The 23269-nt window shown below is 35.9% G+C and overlaps 1 protein-coding gene across 5 annotated transcripts in view; it reads left to right on the top strand.

The window, feature by feature from the left end:
* The window catches only part of IMMP2L (inner mitochondrial membrane peptidase subunit 2), a 455212-nt gene that overhangs the window by 290739 nt on the left and 141204 nt on the right, over positions 1-23269 (top strand). For 4 of the 5 annotated variants that reach the window (XM_065637470.1, XM_065637491.1, XM_065637480.1 and 1 more), the window contains exons 4-5: positions 11976-12041; positions 12166-12242. In XM_065637470.1, the coding sequence (XP_065493542.1) occupies positions 11976-12041; positions 12166-12242 (143 nt within the window). The remainder of the gene's footprint in view (positions 1-11975; positions 12042-12165; positions 12243-23269) is intronic. The other variant, XM_065637500.1, reaches the window with a different exon arrangement.

Below are 23269 nucleotides of genomic sequence, written 5' to 3' on the forward strand. Positions count from 1 at the left end.
AAAATGGTACACCAAACATCTTCAATACATTCCAGTTAATATTTTATTATCTTTTTATGAAACAAGTATCTGTCAGGAATGGATAGTGGAACATTACTAAGCAAATCAAAATCAAAAAGATTGTTCTAAATTATCAAATTTGTGATGCAGTATGTGCCGGTGTTACAAAGATCTGTATGATTTCCCACAATTGTTGTGCTTGATATTCATCTCTTTATAACCCCAAAAATTTACAGTGTTGTTCTTGCTTTCTTAAAGCAGGAGCCTGAAAGGGCTTCTCTCAAACACAGCTGCATTAAAGTTTGTGTTTCAAATCCGGTTTAGATATGCAATTCTCACGAAAATATAAAGGCTTAAGTTTAGAATGGTGAAGACGATAGTGCCAAGTTTGAATTAGCTGAGTTAATCTTTTTGTGCTTCTAATTGATGTTCTGAGTCAACAAGGCCCAGTACCTACAGTGAATGCGAACATGTTTCAGAATTTGTCAGTAGTGCCAAAAAATACAGAATAATATGTGAACTACAAATTTAATAGGTTTGATAGTAGATCCAGTAGAATTTCTGAAAAATTTTATTAATCCCACACCATATCTTGCATTTCTTCCTCCCAGGTTTTCATGTGCCTAATATTGCAGACATTTCTAGCCACTAAAAACTGAAGAATTACTTTATTTTCTATTAGTTTCTGACACAAGCCTGTATCATCAATCCTTCTGGCTTGCATTTTCTTTTGGCTATCCTCCTGACTCTTTTTTGTTTTCTGTGAGAGAACTTTCTTATTTTTTTTTTCCCCTATTTTTTTTTTCCTAGCAAATTTTCAGAAAAGAAAAAGCTTTTTAAAAAAACACAGTGGATCAATGGGTTAAAAGAAACACAAGACTGGCTTAACATTTTGAGATTTGTAAAACTAGAATTCACCTTATTCTAACATGGTCCCGCTCTGGGGAAAAAAAAAAAAAAAAAAAATCAAATTTGAACTTTTGCCTCATGGATAGAGGGAGAGGAGTGAGGAATGCATTATCTGAGAGTTAAAAATGTCTGTAAAGTTTAATTTGTCCTTCCCCGCTCCCTTCTGTTTCTTCTGCCAGTGTCTCCCTTTTCTAGCAATGTTCTGAGCCGCTTATCATTTACTTGGAGAAAAAGGTGACAGGGACCTTCTGCGGGAAACTGTCACACAGGACTAGCTTTGACAGGCTGGGTGGGGCAAGGACGGGTTTTGCTGCTGCCTGAGACTGAAGAATTCATTTGGGGAAGCGTAACCAGAGCAGACTGTAGCATGGGAAGAGCTGGGAAGCAAGTGTGCAGACCAAACCCTGAGGCTGTGTGTGCAGCTGGGGGAGAGAGGGAGCGCAGATTGCCCTTCACAGTGAAGGGGAGCACTATCTAAACAGCTTCTGAACTGCTTTGTGTGAAGGGAGAATCTGTTAGTGTAGATATTTTACTCATTTGTGCTGTTCACTGTTGGTGGCACTCCTGGTTTATTACATCTTCCCTTTTTAATTTTTTAGAGAAATATATTTGTCATCATACAAGAGAAGTGACTTGCAGATCAGAATCCTAAAAATCTCATGGCAAAAACCAGCACAGGACACCATTTTATTCTTGTCAAACTCCTCAAAGTTCTTTTGTGGCTGCTCAAGTGATCAAAGTCTCTTAGAGCAATATCCTCACTTATTGTGCAATGTCCCTTCTGCTATCTGTGAGAGCACCCAGGTAGAGGATAACACACTTAGCATCAAATGAAGCAGAATGCTTGATGACCTGCTGACACAGAACATCAGCTTTTGAGAAAGAATATCATGTGGAAAAACACTCCCTATTAAATTTCCTATTGCTGTTCTTTGCCAAATCCTTATAAGCAGGTCATAACTCCTATTATTACAAGGATTTCTGTCACAGTAGCCAATCTATGGTTAATTCAGCCTGTCTTCATCTGACTTCATTTTTCCCTTTCTAAGCTAAAAGCAGAAGTTGTGAAGAAGAATGAACAAACAACTTAGGTTGGTTTCTTTCTTTTAATTGTGGGAGTTTTTATCTCTGTCCAATTATCTTATTATTGTTCTTTTTTTAAAGCATATCTTGTAATTATTGCAAATGGCATTTTGTTACTTTTGGTTTAAAATCTGTAGGTAACTTTCCCATTTTTTCTTTTGGTAATGTTCATTCTCAATTTTTTTCTATACTCTGTTATAACAAATACTAAGTTTTCAGCTACATAAATAAGTTATCTTCAGCATCACTCTCTGTTTCTGAAATGTTATTTTATCATATAACTATATTCAAGTTCCAGTGAATTTAATGTTATACAGTCTGGGAATAATTTATGTCTTTGTGTGCTTACTGAACACAAAGAAATCTTTAGGATTATGTTCTATGGACAGTTTTTTTAATAGTCATTAATAGAGATGCAAAATTGTTTCTTAGTTAAGCCTCTACCACCTTTACCTTTTATTAGTTGGAAGATAATTGATTTTCATTTTCTATGTCATAAATACGGAAAATTATTTAAATTGCCTGTGGCACTATTTTACAAAAATAATTACAAATAATTCTGAAGTGAAGACTTCCATTTTCCCCTGTAGAGATCTTTTAAATGACTTCTTTATTTGTTTTTCTGTGAGTTTACATTGACATAACTTCTCTATTCTTACACGACTTGTTACTAAAAAATTGTATTACCACTATTTAAAAAGTATACAGTTTATTGTTATTGCTTTTCCATTTACCTCACCATTATTAGTATTTTACTTGCTTTCCTGTGTTACTTTCAAAACATCTGCTACACATAAGGTAGATGAAACAATATTTTTGAGCACTTTGTCTTTAATCATTTAATATTAAGATGGCTAGACTAAGCTGATGTCTGGCTTCCTTTGTAGTCAACAAGGAGAGAGATTCTCCTCCAAAAGGTGATTCATCCCACTTTGTCTGTTACCTTCTGAGCAGTGACTATAACAGACTTAACTCATCCAGAAGGCTTAGCTTCTTGATTGTAGCAGAGGTTAAATTTGAGAAAGTATCGAGCTACTCAGAAATAGTAAGAGTTTTTTTTTCAACAAGTGCTTGAAGTAGCCTTTAGAAAAAAATAAAAAGCAATGTGCTTATTGCATTCAGGTGATTTTAAATATAGACAAAACCTGCAGATTCTTCAGAATCACAATTTTTTTTCCTAAATATTGTGTTAATTCTGTCTGAGATGCTAAACTTGATCTTCAGTAGAGACAGTGTGAGAACTAGGCTTCTTAACTCCTAGATTTCTTTTGAGATATTTTGGTTCCTAAGTAACTGATATTTTTAACATCTAAATATGAATCCAGTACTTTTTTCAATAAGTGTGGCGTGTAACTGAAAAACAGTTTTCTGGAACCTCATTAGAAACAAATAACAACTGAAAATTGCTGCAGAATGTGTACTGTGTAGTTACAATTAGCACCTCAGGACAGCAAGTGATTATTTAATTTTTTATGCTTAGAAGAGTTGCCACTGAACACAGGCCCAATCCTAGAATGAAAGAGCATCTAGAAGTGTATCTTGCAGCATGTAAAATTCTTTAAAAATAAGCATAATTTTAAGAATCATGGTTACAGATTATGTATAAATTAAGCAGATTATTTCTATCTAGTATCCCATATGGCACCCTCAGAATGATTTTCAAGCATTTGATCGCATTTTGCAGTTTTCTGTGCCTTTCCCTCTGTTGTCTTTTGCAGCAGAAGTAAGTCATATTTTATTTCCATTACAGAATAGAATATTTGGGCAGCTGGAGTAAAGATGAAATATGATTCATACACTACAGCATAATGGTGAATGAAACAGTTAATATATTACTGTTGTTGACTTAAGCACAGAAGCCCAGATATTCTCATTCCTGGATTGTGCTACTTCCTCTTTGGTAGGTAAATATTTCTATGTATGCTTTCGAAGTCAAAGGTTAAGGTATAGAGTTTTTCAACCCTTTTGGAAAAGGAGAAGATAAGGTGAAAAGGCCATTTAAAACAGCAAGTAATTAATTGAGTCTCTCTCTTAACAGGAAGAAGGTCAAGTGCACATAACTATTGTGATTACACAGTCTGCACTACAAGTGGCTGAGTAGTTTAACCTCCAAGTGGCTAGACTAGAATGCTGAGAACCAATTAAGTGAGATTTTACTTCAAAATAATAGTTGTACTTCTGAGTTACTATAGTTTTTTGAGGTTTTTCAGGGTGAGTTGTCATATAGTTTTGTAGTACCGATTAGTTTTATTGCAGTGAAACATTTTAATTAGTTTTTAATTTTCCCCTTTTATTTTTTTTTCCTTGCCTCACTTTAGCTAACTGGCTGATTTTTTTAAAATGGTAATTTCTAATGGAGATGTATTTAATTTTTTTTCCTGGCTGTCTTTTCCTTGACTTTGTCTTATATGTAATTCAGAAAATTTTTCAGATGCAGAATTTTGATTGCTGGATCCAAAGTGTAGAAAGGCTTGCTTAATTTTGTCACATAGGAATGATACATCTGGTTTACACTGAGGAGAATCCATAGTTATCCACTGTCAAAGATCCAAATTATTTCTGATAACCTTTCAACGTCTATGAAAAATGCTGAAAATCTGCTGCTACTGATGTCTCATCTAACAATGAGGCTGCAATGCTGTAGATATATCAGAGAAAGCTCAGTTGCTTCAAAAGTAGGCAGATATTTATTCTTTTCCCTCCAATTCCTTCTTCATCTTAGTGTAGGAGATCTCTGCTAAATAGCGTCTGGTACCAGGAGATGTATTATGGATGGATATTTACTGCGGAAGCTGGTTTTTTTCTGGTTGTATTACCCCTGGAGAAACACTTTCCTGCTCTGTTTGAAAACTCAAAACTAAATCAGAATATAGAGAGGAGCTCAGGGGTGGGGCCCAGGAGAAAGGGAGAGAAGGAACAAGCATGGATATCCAAGAATTGCAGAGCCTGAGAGAATTGTTTACATGTTCTAATTATTGCATTGCTATATGGCAAAGTGTATGACTCCTTTACTGAGGCTTTATGCAGGATGTATATTCAGATTGTTATTTTTGCTTGGAGATTGCTCAGAATTCCCCATGAAGTTTCAAGGAAGCGTTATTTTAGGTTATGTGCAAATAGTTTAAAATTTAAGAAAAATAAAATACTACCTTTCCAACAGTGTGTGCTTGCAATCTGTAATTGTTATAAAACACTACTTCCAGTAAAAACAAAATCGTTTTTTGGCAGCGAGTGAGTTTGCTTTTTAACAGAGGTTTGACTAAGAAATGCTAATGTAACATGGAGTTAAATTAAGAATTGCAAGATGTTATTAGAAGTACAGTTTTCCTCATATTTTAATTATATCTTTATACATATTTTCCATTGGAGCTGCTGAGTGAACCAAGCATTACGGGAACTTATGCCTAACCAGCTGGTGCAACTGCTGTCTTGAAGTACTTATTTCGTAAATGAGGAGCGAAAAATGGTGAATTTTTGAAATGTTTCACTAAACCTGTATTTATTAGGACTGGGGCCTGCTTCTTCAAATTTAGTCCAGAGGGAATCCAGAAGCAGTTGAAGAATGTTTTCTGTTGCTCTCATTATCTGACAACATTGTCAAAATGACATATGATTTCTGCATAATCTTTCTGTTTGAAAAAATTACTAATCTATCACTGCTTTTAAAGTTATAACACTGGTCAAAACTGCTTCAAACATTGCTACTGGCAGGTGAGCATGGACTCAAACAGTTTTTATTGTGTGGAACACCATTTGGAAAATGGCTCTTTAGTAGTTGAAGAGGGAGAAAGTCAAAGGAGAAAATACAAATAACTTCAAGACTTGCAATAAATTTCCAATTTTATAACAAAGAGAAGAGCCTTAGGAATGTCTTATTTGAAAAAAAATGGCCACATATTTTATTTCTCAGTCTATCAGTAGAAGCTAAAATATGGTTAAGGTCAATAAATTCAGAAATATGTTTTGTCAGGCAAACCTGGTGTGTTTTATCAATAAAATTACAAACCAACTAGATAAATATAATTTGGTAAAGGTCATAATATAGTATATTTGGTTTCTCCAGGCATTCTTTTTACTACCACATAATATCCTGATCTAGAAATTCGCCTTTTATGGAATTAATGTGAGCCTCATTAGACAGATTATAAACAGGCTCAGTTCAGCTGTGAAGACGTAGATATGGTTGGAGAGACATCTGTGAATGATATTTCCAGCAGATTGCATTGTGATCCAAAGCTAGGTACTGTTTTTGTCAATTGTTTTCATAATCATTGGCTAAGCTTGCAAACAACACAGAGATAGACAGGAGAGTAAATATTAATAATAAGGCAGCCGTGTCATTACAGCATGACCAGAATCACATGGTTACCGTCCAAAACCATGCGTTACAGAATGTGAAGTGCAAGTAGTAATCAAAGATTTATTGGTTAACTGTTTTAGCAATGAGTTTACTCAAAGGATTTAGATGTCACTTTTTGTATCCTTTTGATGTCAGCTCCTAGAATGAAAAGGATGAGCTTTTTGCCTGAATATACAATGTGGAATATTAAGAAATAGGAAAGGGATTTTCCATTGAGCCAGCATGATAAAAACAGGTTACTCTACTTAATTTATTATTAAGTGTAGTAATAATCCAAGCTGAATAATACTAGGTTCTTATACCTGTATGCCAAGAAGAATACTGAAATGTTGGAGGAAGTTTGAAGTATGGCCCCAAAAGTGGTCCTGGAACTGGAAAACTAACTGTATGCTAAGAAGGTTAAGGCGTTCTAGCTGATGAATCCAAGAGACATTTAAGTAGAACTGTTGTGCCTAAATCTTTCTGCATGAAGAAGAAATAAAATATTGAGGATTTTTCTGCCTTGGAGGAGAAGGCATGAAATTGAAATTGAGGTTGGATAAATTCAATTTTGAATGCAGATGCAATTTCCTAATAGCAAGGATAATTAAACTTGGGAGCAATTTCTCTGGATGTTAGCCTCATTGTCACTCAGAATATTTGAGACAAGATATCAAAACCTTCTCTAAAAATAGTTTATAATAGAATTAGTTACTATCCAATAAGACAAAAAAAATAAAAATTCTGTGGGCTACAGCAGTTAATTAACGTGATCAGTACTGTGTCTTCTGGTATCAGAGCCTGCATCCCAGACAAAAGATACTGTTTTTTAAGGTATCAACATCATGATTCTTCCCATATTTGAATAAAACTAAAGGCTGTATAGAGTTACAAGTGAAAAACAATCTAGGTTGCGAGGCACCTCTGGTGATTATCTCGTCCTGCCCACCACTCAGGGCAAGTTCAAGTCTGAAGCTGGGTCAGGCTGCTCAGAGCCTTTTCCAGTCACACTCTGAGCACCTCTGTGATTCCGAGCCTCTTTGGGAACCCTGAACCAGTGCTTAACCACATGCAGTGTGAAAACTTTTCTGGCATCCAACTGGAATTGCCTTTGCTGCAACTCATGCTGTTTCCTTACCTCCTTCTGCTGTGCACCTCTCTAAAAAGTCTGAATTCCTAATCACCAGTTAGATAGATGACAATAGCATTTAAATCCTTTGTCTCATCTCTGATCTGAACAAACCCAATTTCCTTAGCCACTGCTGTTACATTACTCTTCTGTTACTATTACTTTGGCGGTCTGTCACTTTTTTGCAATTGTCAATATATTTCTTGTACTGGTGAGTTCAAACCGAACACAGATATTGGACCTGGTTAATGGATATATTTAATGCAGCAATACTATATAATAGAAATTGACAACAGGAATGACAGGAAAAAAAGAATAAGTGTGATCCTTTTTTTGTCCACTATTATATTGTCTGTTATTTTCCACAATATAGATTTTTTTTCAGAACCTGTGATGTAATTAGTTAAATATTATGTTTATTGTGAGATTTGTTATCTGCGTAAAGAAGTATGGAATTTAGATAAAAGTTACGGAGTGGGAAAAAATGAACGGATTAAAAATGTTTTGATTTGGAACATATGGGCATATATTAAGTAAATTCGTATTCTTATACCACATTTAGAGATGACTATATTGGATCTGGTTTATCATAGCTATACTACTGGGAGGGATGAAAGCATAGATATTGCTACGTAGTTCCTGCTGTACAGAGTTTGAGCATCAACTGCTGTGATGGCAACAGGAAGCTCCTTCATCACAGAACAAGGGCACAAAACTTTTTTTGAGGGTAAACATTTTTATCTCGTGTATGATGCATCCATGTAAAACTCCCTCTTTATCTTATTAAGCAAGTTCAGAAAATAAGGATGACATAGCTCCACATCCTCTCTATTTCCCACAGAATTCTTCTGGAGAAACTGGCAGCTCATGGCTTGGACCAGTGTACTCTTCACTGGGTGAAGAACTGGCTGGATGGCCGGGCCCAAAGAGTTGGGGCGAATGGCGTCAAGTCCAGTTGGAGGCCGGTCACAGTGGTGTTCCCCAGGGCTCAGTACTGGGGCCAGTTCTGTTTAATCTCTTTATCAATGGTCTGGATGAGGGGATCAAGTGCACCTTCAGTAACTTTGCAGGTGACGCCAAGTTGGGTGGGAGTGCTGATCTGATCGGGGGTTGGATGGACACAATGGTCTTTCTCCTGAGATGCCTGAAAAAAGAACACTGTTGTTTAAAGAGAAATCGGTAATAAAGCATTATCCTCAAACTTGATGGCTTGACGAGGACACCGGTAGACTAGACTGTTTTCTACTTCACAGAAAAAGTAAAAGTGACTATGAGTGGAGTAGAATTTAATCTGCATGTAAGGAGATCTGTTTTCCAGAGTTCTTTCTGCTAGTGTATTCCCGATGTGCTGCTAACTGCTACTTGTGTATTATTATTTGTAACGTGCTTGAGATTTTCATAGTCATTCTGACTGTTTCTACTTGTACTGCTGTCCCTAATTCATGCATAGTCAAAATGGTTATATGCCGATGAGGAAATATTTTTACTGAGGAAAATGTAAGGTTAACTTTTTGAGAGACTGTTTTGGAAAATGGTCAAGGAATGGTGGCTGCTCTGTGAAACATCAGATGTGGATCTGGCTGGTGAATGTATGGATGGTCGTTATTAATTCATATTAATGATATTTATGTCTTCTGAGTGCCATCTTTGGGGGAAAAAATATATTCATTGTGTGTAAGAAAGCTCATCTTTTCCCACACGATATAACTTAAAAGGAACATGCTGGAATATGAACTTTCGTATAAGGAGAATGAAAATACACAATGTAATTTAGGAGTGGTGCAAATAAGCAAACCAACAGTTTCTTTGTGTATATATATGTAATATATCATATATAATTTATTTATTCCCGTATGTTTTGAAAAAATCCCATTTTTGAAGGTTATGTTTTGTTACCTCAGCCTGATATCAGTGACCCAGGAGTACTAAACAATTACTGGTTTAGTACGTGAGACTTTTCTTTCTACTTCATTTTTAGTTTGTTCTATACCAGCTGCAAAATTTCAGAGAAAGAAATTGCTTATATCTATGTGGTCTTGTGATTTCCATAATCAATGAAATCCCAGTGTTACACTAAACACCTTTCAGGAAGGCATCAATACTCATCACTTCAGAACTAGTCTCTCTTACCACCTGTTCAATTACTGTGGCTCTTGAACAAACCATTCTGATTGCCTCTTGAAAATACTTGGTTTAAAATTGCTCGTTATTGGCCAGTTGGAGCCTGCTGCTCCCTCTCTTATCAGTTCTTTGCCATTTTCATGAATTATAATCAGAACGTTAGTATAAGGATGATTTTTAAACTATTTTGGCTTCAAATATTAAAAATATTCCAGATTTCTAATAACTATCTAGCAGGAATTCCTTGAAGTCTTTCTGCTAAATGATGTGTTTTGGTTAAATGTCATTGTCGGTAGGAAAGCAACCACACTTAGAACAAATACTCATGTCTCAGATTTCGGGTGATGTTTATTCAAGGTCATTGCATTTTTTTTGCTTAAGGAAGGCAAATTAAGGGAGAGATCAGTAATTACATTACAATATATACATACTAATCGAGTGATAATGTATACAGGGGGAATTTCAAAAACCTCTGGAAGTAAGGTGTTAAACCAGAACAGAATTTTGAAAGAGCAAACTTAAAATTGAATTTAATTTGGTCTTTAAGAAATGCAGTTCATCACATACATTATATATTATTATGTCAGTTACTTAAATTTTATATTAAAATACTACAGTCTGAGGCTAAATTAATAAAAAAAAATAAAGGAGCATTGTTTTTTTCTTAGACCTGAATGAGTATGCATTGAAACCAGCTAGGGAGCAGCATCAGAAAGTGCTGTGGATACTCCAGATATTTGAATCATATGAGCATCTAAAACTTGATTAATTCCTCCCAAGGCTGAAATGTAAAATATTATTAAAATGTGTCTTCTTGGCCTGATAAAAAACATGAAAGACAAGACTGAACTGGAATACACAACTCTTCGTGTAAAATTAATGCCAAATAAAATATTACGGTAAATGACATAGTGATTTAAAAAATTCAGTGATAACTAGGAAAGCAAAGTATTGTCCTTATTCGTGTTCACTGCTGCTTTGTGAAAAGAGGGTTTTCAGGCTTGGTGAACTGTAAAGTGAAACTATTTGATATTTTGAAATTCAAAATTATGCTTCTTGAATTTTATTTCATTACAGTGAAATATAAATGTATTACAAATATATTGACACACACATACACACAAATCAAACCACTTTAAAAATGTTTGGAATACTTCTTTGGCTTCATATTAAAAATTGAGTAAGCCTAACTATTTTTCTTTTCAACTTCTGGAACTGAAAGTGAATGGCAAATACTTTTAGTCATGCAGCACTGTGGACAGATTTTTCATCCAGATTCATCTCAGCTTTGCTTTTGAAGGAAATATAATCTAGTGTGCTACCAGCTGACTAGAGATGAGCTCGAAGGTACTGGTCTGTTGTGGGGATGGCATGGCCAATGTTTTTAGGCATGAAAAATGTAATATAAAGCTCTTGTGATTGCATGTCTAGCAGGCTGTGCTTGGAGTCTAATATACATAACCCAAGCATCAGCAGAACATCAACACCATTTGTTCCTTCACTGACTTTCCCATATACAATCAGCTAATAAAAATATTTTTTTAAATAACCTGAAAACAGTCTATTGAGTTTGTATAGGTAAAAAATTAAAAGTGAAGAATGAAGAAAAAAATAAAAAGCGGGTAAGGTATGTAAAAAAGAAAGAAATTTTATGGTGCACATATTTCTACGCTAACCTGACAAAACTATGGGAGAATAACACTTTTAATAGTCCTATCTATTAATGTGCATCCAGGAAGCTGGAGTATTCAGGAGGGGCATGCAAGTTTGCCTTTGCTTTTCCATAATAGTCTGTAATACATGATCAGATTCCATGCAATAAAACATGCTTACAGGAACATGAAGTGAAAACATGGTGTTGCATTAAGAAGCTTTGGATAAAGCTGAAACTTTCAGATAACTCTACAACTTTTTAAAACTTCCAAAATTCCCTAGGCAAGGTTTACCTAAATTAATGATAGACATGAATATAGCATAAGGGCATTTTTTTTTTCCACACAGTGATTGAATAACATGAATGTTTAAACATGGTGATGTTAATGTTTGATGGGGAGTTCTGGTTTTAATACATTAATCTATTTGCAAAGGTACCATCTTCATTGGTAGTAGGACATTCTACATTTAATGTTGAGGAGTATATTTTTCATGATAAAAGGTATGTTGATTATTGTGGTGTTTGTAAGCAGGTAATTTTTCAGCATCTGCTTTTCAATGATCGTTTGCACTGAGATTACAGTAGCTTCACTTCAGGGTGAAACATCATGATTGATATCTCAAGGAGAACAAGGAATCTCCTAATGACTTTAATAGTGTCTATTTCTTTGTGGAATTTCTTTTCATTTTCTTAAAACAACGGGAACATTACTGATTGTATAACCTTATCCCCTGTCTCAGGTCTCCTAGAAACCCTGAACAGAAGATCATTAAACGAGTGATTGCTCTTGAAGGAGACATTATCAAGTAAGTATTTTAAGCCTTAGTCTCTGAGTCTTTATAGGAATAGTGGAGCTTTGCAGTGGATTTTAAATCAGTATCCTAGACAACGAGAAATTTCTAGTATTTTCTTTCTATCTGTTCTTAACAGGGATGTCAGCATTGTACCTGTCTCCTTTTTAATGAGAGGAGAAATGCTACACAAAACTGCTCACTCTTTCATGAAAGGTACATGGGTGAAAATAATGCTTGTTTCTTAGAATATCTCTGCCACATACCAAGGCAGGTAATTGTACAGCATTTTTTCAATGAGATTATAGGACTGTGATTTTTCATTTAGAGAGTCCAGCTTCGGTTTCATACTGTGGCTGGCAAATAAAAGTAGAGTTTTATTAGTTTTATATGTTTGTTTGATTGTGTGGTTGGTTTTGGTGTTTGTTTGTTTGTTTTTATTTTAGAGACAAAGAACCCTCACAGATGACTGCCTTCACTGCAATGTGTAGGAATCTGTAGGGAATATGGTGGAACTGATTTGGAATAAATTATTCTATTGGAAAAAAAACTGTAGCAAGAGTAGACGCTAGAGTACTTCAAGACTTGGTTTACTCTGACAGATAGACCTCCTACTGGGGCTAGTTGGAAATAAATTACTAGTAGATGTAAATCAAAGGCTTTTGTGGGAGCAGTATTATTTTGATGAAAATGCTTGTTTGAAAGGATTTCTTTTTCCCAGGTAGCGAATAGAATTGGCATAGAGCTGGGAGAGTAAATCCCTAGTTTCCCACACTAAGATATGAATGACCCTGGGAGCTCTCAGACAATATGGCAGACTGAGACTCAATTAGTTTAGTAAATGATTCTTGCACTGGTGTAGTGAATACTTAAGAAGTTCTTGGCAGCTTTAATTCAAATCAAGGATTTCAGTGTGGTATCAATGTGCTCTAGTTAATAGCGGCACTGGTGGGCGATTCAGCACTATGGAATATGTCTGTGTCTTTTTTTTTTTTTTCCTCTTGCAGTAGATATAATTTATGTTTTATTGTAAAATTCCAAATTACCTAAGTTGGAGAAATGAAACTAAATTCTGACATTTCTGTTGGAGCAAAATATCTGAAATGACAGACACTAAGAAGATAATTTAATGTCCAAAACCTATGGACATCTACAGCTAAAACTAGCTGTCACTTTAGAGAACTAAAATATAGCAACAGCGTATGCTACTAAGTGATGCCTTTTGTAGACTTAAGTCCTTAAGAAGGTCCTTAATGTAGCTGATATTAGTGCTGTAATTCATATATATATGTGATAAGACTGTTAGTCATGATTCAGTATTTCTCATTCATTCCTGTAGCAATATCAGAAAGAGACAGCAATATCAGGCAACTTCAAGTGTTACTTTTCACCGTTCTGTATTATTAACATATTTGTCTGAATTTTTGAAACCGAATGTAGTTTCTGATAACACAAAGACATTTAATAACTTAAATTCCAGCTGTAGGAAATTAAGGATGCTATACATTCAAATACCTTAATACTCTGAATTTTCACTAACTTCTGCGGGTGTTCTTGGCCAAATGGACTAAAGCGTGGGGCATGAGCTGTGAGAGTGTGGGCAGAGTACCGATGAGCCTGTAGGTTAGTGACTCACTCATGTGTACAGAAGGCTGTACAGCGATCCTAATTTGTCTTTAGTAAAACAGATTAGATTAATTTCTTGGTAGAAATATTAATCTCAGTATTTCAGATATGTTTTTTCTATTTGAACACATGAAAATTGTTGTTGAGCTTTTTGCTTTAACTGTAGAAACTAGTTTTTAGCTAAAGAATTGATTATTGGACTATTATGACTTAGTAAGTTTTTATTAAATATAATTGTCCCTTCATTGTGCATGTGCAGGAAATGTAAGTAATATTTGACACTTTTCATAGTTTACTAGGGTAAAGTAAACACTTAGATAATAAGATAAATCATCAAAGCTGGCAAGATTTTTCTAAAATATGTATTATTTTTATAATGATACTGCAAGCAGTTATGTGACTAGGATATTTGTGACTGAAGCAGACAATTGGTAACTTAAAGCATGTATAGAAAACATAAATAGAGCATTTCAACTCCTATTTAATGGCTGAAGACAGTCTTTATTACAAACCAAGAATAATTGGTTTTGATATTTTAAGATTCTATGTGTATACGTTTTTATATATTGAATTATTCCTGATCAGCATAATATGATGTTCTGAATGAAACTGAAAGTAAAATGGATCGTGTACAAAAATGTATCTGAAAATACAGGACTCTTCCCTGTTGTTTTGACTGGTTTTTGATATGGATAAAATATGATGCACAACTAATATATACGGACCTTAGAGGAAAATTCGGACATCCTCATTCCTAATATCAGATCTTTGATGTGGAGTATATATGCTTGTATGCTAAAACCCCCACTTCTGTAAGCCTTTTGGTGCTCTATTGATCAATTAGAATTCCTTCTTGCTGAGAAAACATCCAGTCTCACTGCAGAGCAATTGTTTCAGTTCCAGGGTACAGGGAGTGGGAATCATCAGTCAGATATGCTGGGGTTCTAGCACTTATGGGCCTGTTTGTGTGTGTAATGGTTTTGCAGAAAGATGGTGGTTGTATAGAGAGTTGTGTTGTGTTGGACATTTTATCTGGAAGATCAGTGAAACGTACAAAGTCCATCTGTTGCTTTGCTAATTTTGTTTGGTGTCATGTGCCAGAATTAATTAATAAACACTTTCAATGGTGAGTCTTACAGTCTTCCACTGTGAAGAAAGGTTTGTGAAGAATTGTGAGTTGGAAGGTATTTTCATTTAATGCTCCATGAGATAAGTGATAGATGATGTGGTCTGTGAGTCTGTAGTTATGCTTTCATAGATGAATGAATCATCTTTATTCAATCTATTTGGTGCACAATTAGGGATAATTTGTCAACAATGCTGTGTTTTTTCATGTAATCAATTAAAATAAGTCAGTTAGCATTTTACTATTTGTTAATTACTGAAAGTAATGAAAGATCAAATAGATAGACCCATTAGTACTTGATCTCAGGTGTTACAACTCCACAGCAGAAAAGTCCTGTTTTTCAGTTCTTCATTTCTGAAAGCATTAAACAAGATAAAAATAGTGAGGTTTTGAAAATATTAATGACTGAGTTCTAGTTTTTAAAAAGAAATGTAGGTGAAAGATCTATAATGAGTCTACTTTGACCTTTCATTTTGTACTTTTCAGGTAGTCAGGCATCATGGACTACATAGTACTTCACCTTTTGAAATACGCTTTGAGAGACTGAAAAATGCTACAAACTCACTGAATAAAAATTCTGGCATTTCAGTTTTCTGATCTTGTTTCCAGTCTAGTTCATAGTCTAGGTGAAGTGAGTTTTGTAGTGTCTTGTAAATCCCCAGAAGTGAAGAGAATAGAATAGAACAGAATAGAATATTTCAGTTGGAAGGGACCCTCAAGGATCACGTAGTCCGACTGCCTGACCAGTTCAGTGCTGAACAACAGTTAAAGTGTGTTATTAAGGGTGCTGTCTAAATGCCTTTTAAACACTGACAGGCTCGGGGCATTGACCACCTCCCTAGGAAGCCTGTTCCAGTGTTTGACCACCCTCTTGGTAAAGAAATGGTTCTTAATGTCCAGTGTAAACCTCCTCTGGTGCAGCTTTGAACCATTCCCACAGGTTCTATCACTGGATACCAGGGAGAAGAGCTCAGCACCTCCCTCTCCACGTCCCCTGCTCAGGCAGCTGTAGAGAACAATGGGGTCACCCCCTGGGCTCCTTTTCTCCAAACTAGACAAGCCCAAAGTCCTCAGATGCTCCTCATACGACATTCCTTGCAGCCGTTTCTCCAGCTTTGTTGCCCTCCTCTGGTTGCATTCAAGGACTTTCACATCCTTCTTAAATGGTGGGGCCCAGAACTGCACACAGTGCACCAGGTGGGGCTGCACCAACACTGAATACAGTAGGATAATCACCTCTTTTGACTGGCTGGTTTTGCTGTGTTTGATGCACCCAGGATGAGGTTTGCCTTCTTGGCTGCCAGAACAAATGTAGTACATGCCACAAACCTATAACAAATAATTTAATTTGGATAAGCTAGTAGGACTTCCTCCTCAAAAGAATTTGAAGAATAGACAGAAAATTACCATTTAGTCTTTGAGAATGGATCTATGGGTCAGTTTGTATATAGATGATATTGCAAAGTGTAGCTCTCATAGATCAGGTTTTGTTTTGTCTTCCATGGATTCACAGGAGAATTAACTTTAAGTAGGAAATCATTACAATGGTTCCTGAAGACTGTTTAAATGATAATTCTTGCAAAGGAGGCCTTCTTTTAAAAGTCGATATAATCTAATTTGTTAAAAAATAATGTTAGTATTATAAAACACTTTGAATAACTTGAAATTAAACTTATTAAAACTCATTTATCTTAAATGCACTAGTGGAAATTCAAAAAAATCTATAGTAATCTATCACAGATGACTTCAGTATGTTTTCAGTAACACAAATAAATGAAGGTTTATGTGAAGTAAAAAATATTAAAATTGGAATTAAACTAGCAACATTTAAAATTAAGTCTGTTCAGTAACTTCCTGAACTTATTTGTTTTCCTTCTTTTTATCACAGTTGCACAGGTCTGCAGGAGCTTGGTGTGCCAATTCTATTTCTTTCATTTAATTGTTTGCTTCTCAATACTGTACGTGATTTAAGAATGATGTATGAGTCCCTACCAAGAGTAATTTTGAAAAGTTTTGTCCAGGGATATTGTTTGGCTCTGTAGGAGTCAGTGTTCTGAGGACCAAATGCTCCATGCAGGTGTTTGATTGCTTTTTTTTTTTTTTTTTTCCCCTCAGAAAGTAGGTGGCATCCAATATCCCTTCACTATGAAAAAGACAATCAACAAGTTTTCTTAACTGTTGGGCTTGTTTGTTTGTTTGTTTGGGGTTTTTTTCACTGAACCAGCTCAATTTCATCGGATAGTTGTGCCTGCTGTTTGGTTTCACTTAGGACTAAGGATAGTTGTCAAGAAACCAGCTGTCTTCATACAGACACTCTATGACTTTAGATGAACTTGTGTTAGATTATACCAAAAAAATACTGCATGCCTCTAGGAAGCAGAATAGTCTTCAGAAAAACTCAGACTTTGCCAGTATTGTGGCACAACAATGTCTGTATACAGGGCAACCACCTGGCAGTAATTGCATCCAGACCTTTGCCATTTAATCACACACAAATAATTTTATGTTTGCTAGAGCTGTAGTAAGACTTCTCTTGTTCCCTCTCTACCCTGACATATACACAAAGACCTCTGGTAACTATTCTGAGGTACCGGTGATGTGCTAAGGTACTGCTTCCAATGGCTCATAGTGAGAATAGCAAAATGGAATATCAGTAAAAGACATCAAAAGACTAGGAATCACAGTTGACCACGATATACAGGCTATGTTTATGGCTGAATCCCATTTCCTTCTTCCTCAAAGTCCATTGTCTCTGTCCTTGGGCTGTGAATATAGATCTGTGAGTATGGAGATCCACATTGACAAGAGTGCTAGTGAGATCAACAGAAATGAGAACTGATTGTACTCTACAGAGGCACAGCACTGTCGTCAGAGATTACAAATTTTGGAACATCTTTCCTTTTGACTAATTGCAGACTTCATATTGTTCTGTCTTTGTACATTATGTACCTAAAGGAAGCAGTAGTAGTCAAACCGCACCTTAGATGAAAAGCCCTTTGTCTTCCAAAATATTTTTACTTCGTGGCCATGTGTACCAAATGCATAACTCATAGGATTTTGTGCAGTTTATTTTGCACTACTTACAGTTACGTACTGATGGGATTTTTTTCAAGCCAGGTTCCAGGTATACCGCTCAGTCTTGACTTTTAGGCATGGATCATATCCTTGCAAGTCTCCTAAATAGAGTTTCCATTGATTTTTTATTCCATTTCCATATGTAGAGTCCTTGCGTGGCTGGACTCCATTTCTGTAAATGCAAATGTATATTGGTGCAGTGTCTTTAAGCCACAAAAACAGTCTGACAAATCACAGATGAAGATTTTCTGTATCCATAATGAATTTCTAAGGCTGTGCAGATCTTTAGGCCTGGTGATGAAGGTCTGCAGAGCAGGATTTCTAAAATTTGGCATTCTTCATACCCATTATAAAATTTGGATGTCTTTGCTTTGCATTAGATTTTAGTTGCCTAATATTTAAGAAAGGTGCGTGAAGAGACAGAAAGATTAAGAATAGAAAGTTGAATTTCAGGAAAAAAATGTACAAATGTACTGTCTTTTGTTTTCAGAAAATAAGTGTAAAATAATTTTTCACAAAGGCAAAAAGTAAGAAAATTTAAAAAAATGAAAATGCATAGTTTTACAGACTAATGTTTTACAGACTAATGTTTTACAGACTAATGTTTTACTGTTTTTACCATATTGGACAGCGTGAGTGTTAATATTATAGCAGAGTATATTCATTGCTTCATGCAGTAAGGTCTTCATTCCTTTAATATCCGTAACATTTTAAAGACATATTTTCTTCTTAAGATATAGATAGCAGCAGTAAAATTGCCAAAAGATTGTGTGTATCATCAATACCATTTCTCTGATATTTCAGTTGGTTTCATTTGTCAAAATTCATTGAAAGAAATGGAGTTACAATGTAGATCCAGTGTGACCTCTGGAACTCTTAATATTAAAGGGAAAAAGACAGTGCAATGTGATTCTCTTAGATTGTAGAGAATTTGCAGTGTAGGCTAACAGAAAAAAAAAAAAGAAACAACATATCCTATTACCTCTGAAGTGAGGAGGTTTGATTTGGACAACACTAAGAGACAATAAAAGGGACACCATCAATAACACTAGCTTTCACAGAATTACTATTCAGACTAAAGTACTAAAAATGGAGTATGCGGTTGCGGTTGGAAAATGTATTCAGCTACTCTCTATTAGTGTGCATCTGAACCAACACAAATGACAGCTGCATCTACAGGGGGGAGAAAGGATTTTTTTATTATTTCTTCCTTTTTTTTTTTCCCCTTTGTTTAATTAGAGAAGCAACTCTCTAAAATGCAAAAAAGCAGCATCTCTTTTAAGATAGCATATCTGTGAACGCTGTGCATAACAAGTCTCGGTGGTGTTCAAAGACTATTTTAATCTGCCAGAGTAATAAACAGTGGGGAAGTTTTTAAAATGCTCTGTAGGCAGCTTGGAGTAACATTTCTCATGGCTTTCAGTAAATCCCTGTAGTTAGGCAGCCCATGGTTACTGTGAAGTATATGCCAGTATATGCAGGAAGTGTAACTGCAGACACTTATTGCCAGCATTTGCTGTAGCTGTGTGAAGTACCATTCTGTCTTGTGCTAATACATGTTATAGAATTAAGAGAAAAGAGGCAGACAAGCATTTTGTGTGCTTGTCATTGAAAACTACAATAACGGGGAACAGAAATCTGGGGGAGGAGTTGGGAAAAGCATTGCTAAAGTATCGTGGCCTGTCTGGACTGTGCTTACACCAGCACCTGAGGGCACGTAACTTCTGCTGTTTCATCCCACTGTTGGTCAGTTGTGAAGTTCTCTGTAGTATGAATATCCAGCAGATTTATGGCTACCAGTTTACTTCTGCTGACTGACTTCCATGTGCTGGACACTGAGACCTATGTAAGCATGGATAATGCTACCAATAGGCAGGTCTTTATTTTCTACAAAATTATTTTCTAGGATGTTGAGGCCTTTTGGTAGCTTTTAAACACAAACATTATGAGCAGGGCTATGATTCACACAAACGCTGTTTTAGGAAAACAAAACAAACCATTGTGTCTTAGACCACACATAGACTTCTGTGTCCAGTTTGGGGCAGGAAAGACATTGATAATCTGTAAGAAGTTCAGCAGAGGGTGCCAAAGCCTGAGGCTGCCCAGGGGCTGCAGCACTTGCCCTGTCAGGAGAGGCTGGTGAAATGGGACATGTTCAGCCTGGAGAAGAGGAGGCTTTGAGGTCACCTAACAGCAAGCCCTCAGTAGCTACGGTGAGGTTAGCAAGAACGTGGAGCCAGGCGTAGTGGTGCAGTGGGCACAACTTGAAACAAGAGAGGTTCAGACCAGATAGAAGAAAAGTTTTCTCCATGAGGATGGTCAGGCTATGGGGTAGTTGCCAGAGAAGCTGTGGTCTCCATCTCTGGAGGTGTTCAAGACCCTACTGGATAAAGCCCTCAATAACCTCACTTGATCACGTAGCTAACCCTAGTTTGAGCAGAAGGTTGGACTAGAGACATCCTGAGAGCCTTTCTATACCTGAGGTATCCTATGATTCTATGATGTCTGATACTAATTTTCAAATGTGTTACGCTGCATTTACAAGAATTTTGTCTTTGTTAGAAGCTTGAACAAATGCAGTGTATTCATCTAATGTGAGAGAATGTCTTTTGTAAGCATTTTGATTTAAAGAAACACATTTGATTTGAGTTTCACTGAAAGTCGATTTGCTGCCAAGACATCAGACAGTTAGAAAAGATGCGTACGGGTATAATCATCTCAATGGGAAGCTCAAGAGGTCGTCTTTATGAAGATTTTATAAAAAGTGAGCAGCAAGTGAATAAAATGCACTAACATATTAAAAATCCAACAATTAATAAAATGCTTTTATGTATTTTAATTTTCACAAATTATTTCCTTTTTGCTTTCTAAGCAAATACAGTTGTCACTGGTGGTGGTCTGAAATTTGGCACTGAAATCCATACTTAGGAATAAGAATAAAGGATGTGCTTAGTAAAAATGGTGTTTGTCCTGACCAAGACTTCATCTTCTCAACATTTAGATGGCTGCTTAAGTAGTTTCTGGATAGAAGTTGAGCTCCATGTCGACTTTGATGCTCATCTGTATGTATAGCATTATAAAATTCAACATGACAAGAACGAAGGTGGGGGTAGGAGGGAGGAAATAGTATTAAACCCATTTTATAGAAGAGGAAGTCGGGATGAAAGATGACGTTGTAGGCTTATGCTCATATAAGTGTGGGGGACAGACATTAACCAAACGCCCTGGATTCCTCATCTCAGAAAATGAACAGTAAGTTCATGTGTGTGTCAGCAGCAGATTTTTCTAGATGTACTGGAAGGCAAACAAGGTTCAGAACCCAGTAATTCTGTGCACTTTCCTCCTGTAAATCAGAAGGACAGTTTTTATTAGCTTGAGCAGTATTAGGATCAGGACATTGTTATGTTTGCAAATTGAAGGAAAACATGCTGAAACAGAAGAGTCTTCTCTGAATAGTGTGAATAAATCTTACTGGTTATTTCATTTTACAGCAGTGCAAAAGTCCTCTTTCTCTCTTACTTGAATATAGTTAGGGTGCTGAACTCAGCCAGTGACAGTGTGAGAGAGTTGTATCCACCTACCAATAATGAGCAGAAAACTGTCTTGTGAACTAGAGTCAGTATGGAGTTGTTTCATTATCTGCATCATTATCCTGCCTTCAGAGTCCCAAATGATGACTTTTTCTTTTCTTTCCCTGAATTCTTTTGTCTCCAAAGCCTTATGAACAAGATTAACTCCAACCCCCACCCCTGTCACTCATGTGTAGGGGAACAACAGCAGATGCATCACTTTTGATGCTGTATATCAAGAAAAGCATAGCTTGCCTCCAAGGTTTTCTTCCTAAATGCTCGTCTTTCCAATGCTTTCACCTGGGCTCCCTTTTGTATCTGCTGAAGGCAGCTGAAGTGAACACCATGTACTTGGCATTGCAATGAGCTGACGGGGACCACATGTCTACTTACCAGCTCCAGCTGAACCACAGGAACTTCTTAAAAGGCACCGACACTGCCATTTGTCATCCTCTGAACACGCTCCCATAGGATTAGGGTCTCAGCTGGTATGAACCATCTTAGCTCTGTTAAAGGAAATGAGCCAATTTAGTCTAAACAAAAATCTGGTTAAAATATTTTTTGGGATAAGAACCTATGTAAAGAATACAAAAAATGTCACTTCTTTGAAGATGTATAGTTGATTTTATACATTTCTTATTTTTACACTGAGTGGAGTAATGAATACAGAATTCTATACAGAATGAACTGATGATGCTTTATATATATATTTTTAATTTAGAAAAATAGTGTAAAATTTCCCTTTTTTTTGCTTCTTCATTAGATTTACAGCCTGATGAAGTTTTTAATGCCACTGTGTATTTTGTAGTGCTGTTTGTCAGCCATAAGCAATAACTGCCTATGTTTTAATTTGAAAATTTTGAAATGATTGTGTTTGCTATCATGTAAAACTTGAAAATATATGTTGGCAGAAATATTAATTGTAAATTGTTCATTTAAAAAGATTGCCTCCATAGTTTTATGCTGTAAACTGATCTTGAAAGGAGGGCCTGAATAGTTCACAGTAGCAGAACTAATAAGGTTTTGAAATTGATCACCCCAGTGGTTATGAGATTCAAATGAGAATAGGAGGGAAATGACTATTATCTTTTTTCATTATTATAGAACTGGCTATTGTTGACATTCTGCTTCTGCGAAGTAAATTGTGTGATGAAACTGTAGTGTATTTTGGGTATAATGGGTAACAAGTCATTAAGCGATGTCTCCAGCATCTGTGCATAGGGGACCCAAAAATATTTTCTGCTTTACTATAGTCTGTTGGCAGTGATTGCAGAAATAATTTCTGCTCACTGACCATTATGCCACAAGCTTTTTAATATGCACCCAAAAATATATTATGATAAACTGTATGTCATGTATTTCTAGAACTACAGGTATATCCCAGATAGCATTTCTAATGACTAGGTTTCAATTTTGTATACATATCAAGAATAAATTAGTATTTAATCATTTATTATAGCATGAAGGGGAGCAAGTGATAAATGCTGAAAAAGATTGTGATAGGATTTGCTATAATTGAAAACCAAAGCATAGTGCCCTTCTAGTAGAGGTGGGAGTCTAATAAGTGAGGGACCTCTAAAAGAGAGAGAGTAGAATAATGAATGAGGAAATCAATGAACAGATTGGAAGTAGGTACGTACCTAAAAAAGAAAGGTGACCTTTAATGGCTTTCAGGGGACTGACTTGGTGATTGGCTAAATTAATCACAGTTTCACTGCTAGTGCAAGTTTTTGTGCAAAAAATCCCACGAAATTTCCTACATACAACATCGTAGAAATGGATGGCATGTATAATTAAAAGTAGCAGTATCATGTGGTTATTTGGGAGTATTATGGAGTATGTCCTGT

The sequence above is a fragment of the Caloenas nicobarica genome, chromosome 1, assembly GCF_036013445.1.
Source record: "Caloenas nicobarica isolate bCalNic1 chromosome 1, bCalNic1.hap1, whole genome shotgun sequence".
Lineage (NCBI taxonomy): Eukaryota > Metazoa > Chordata > Aves > Columbiformes > Columbidae > Caloenas > Caloenas nicobarica.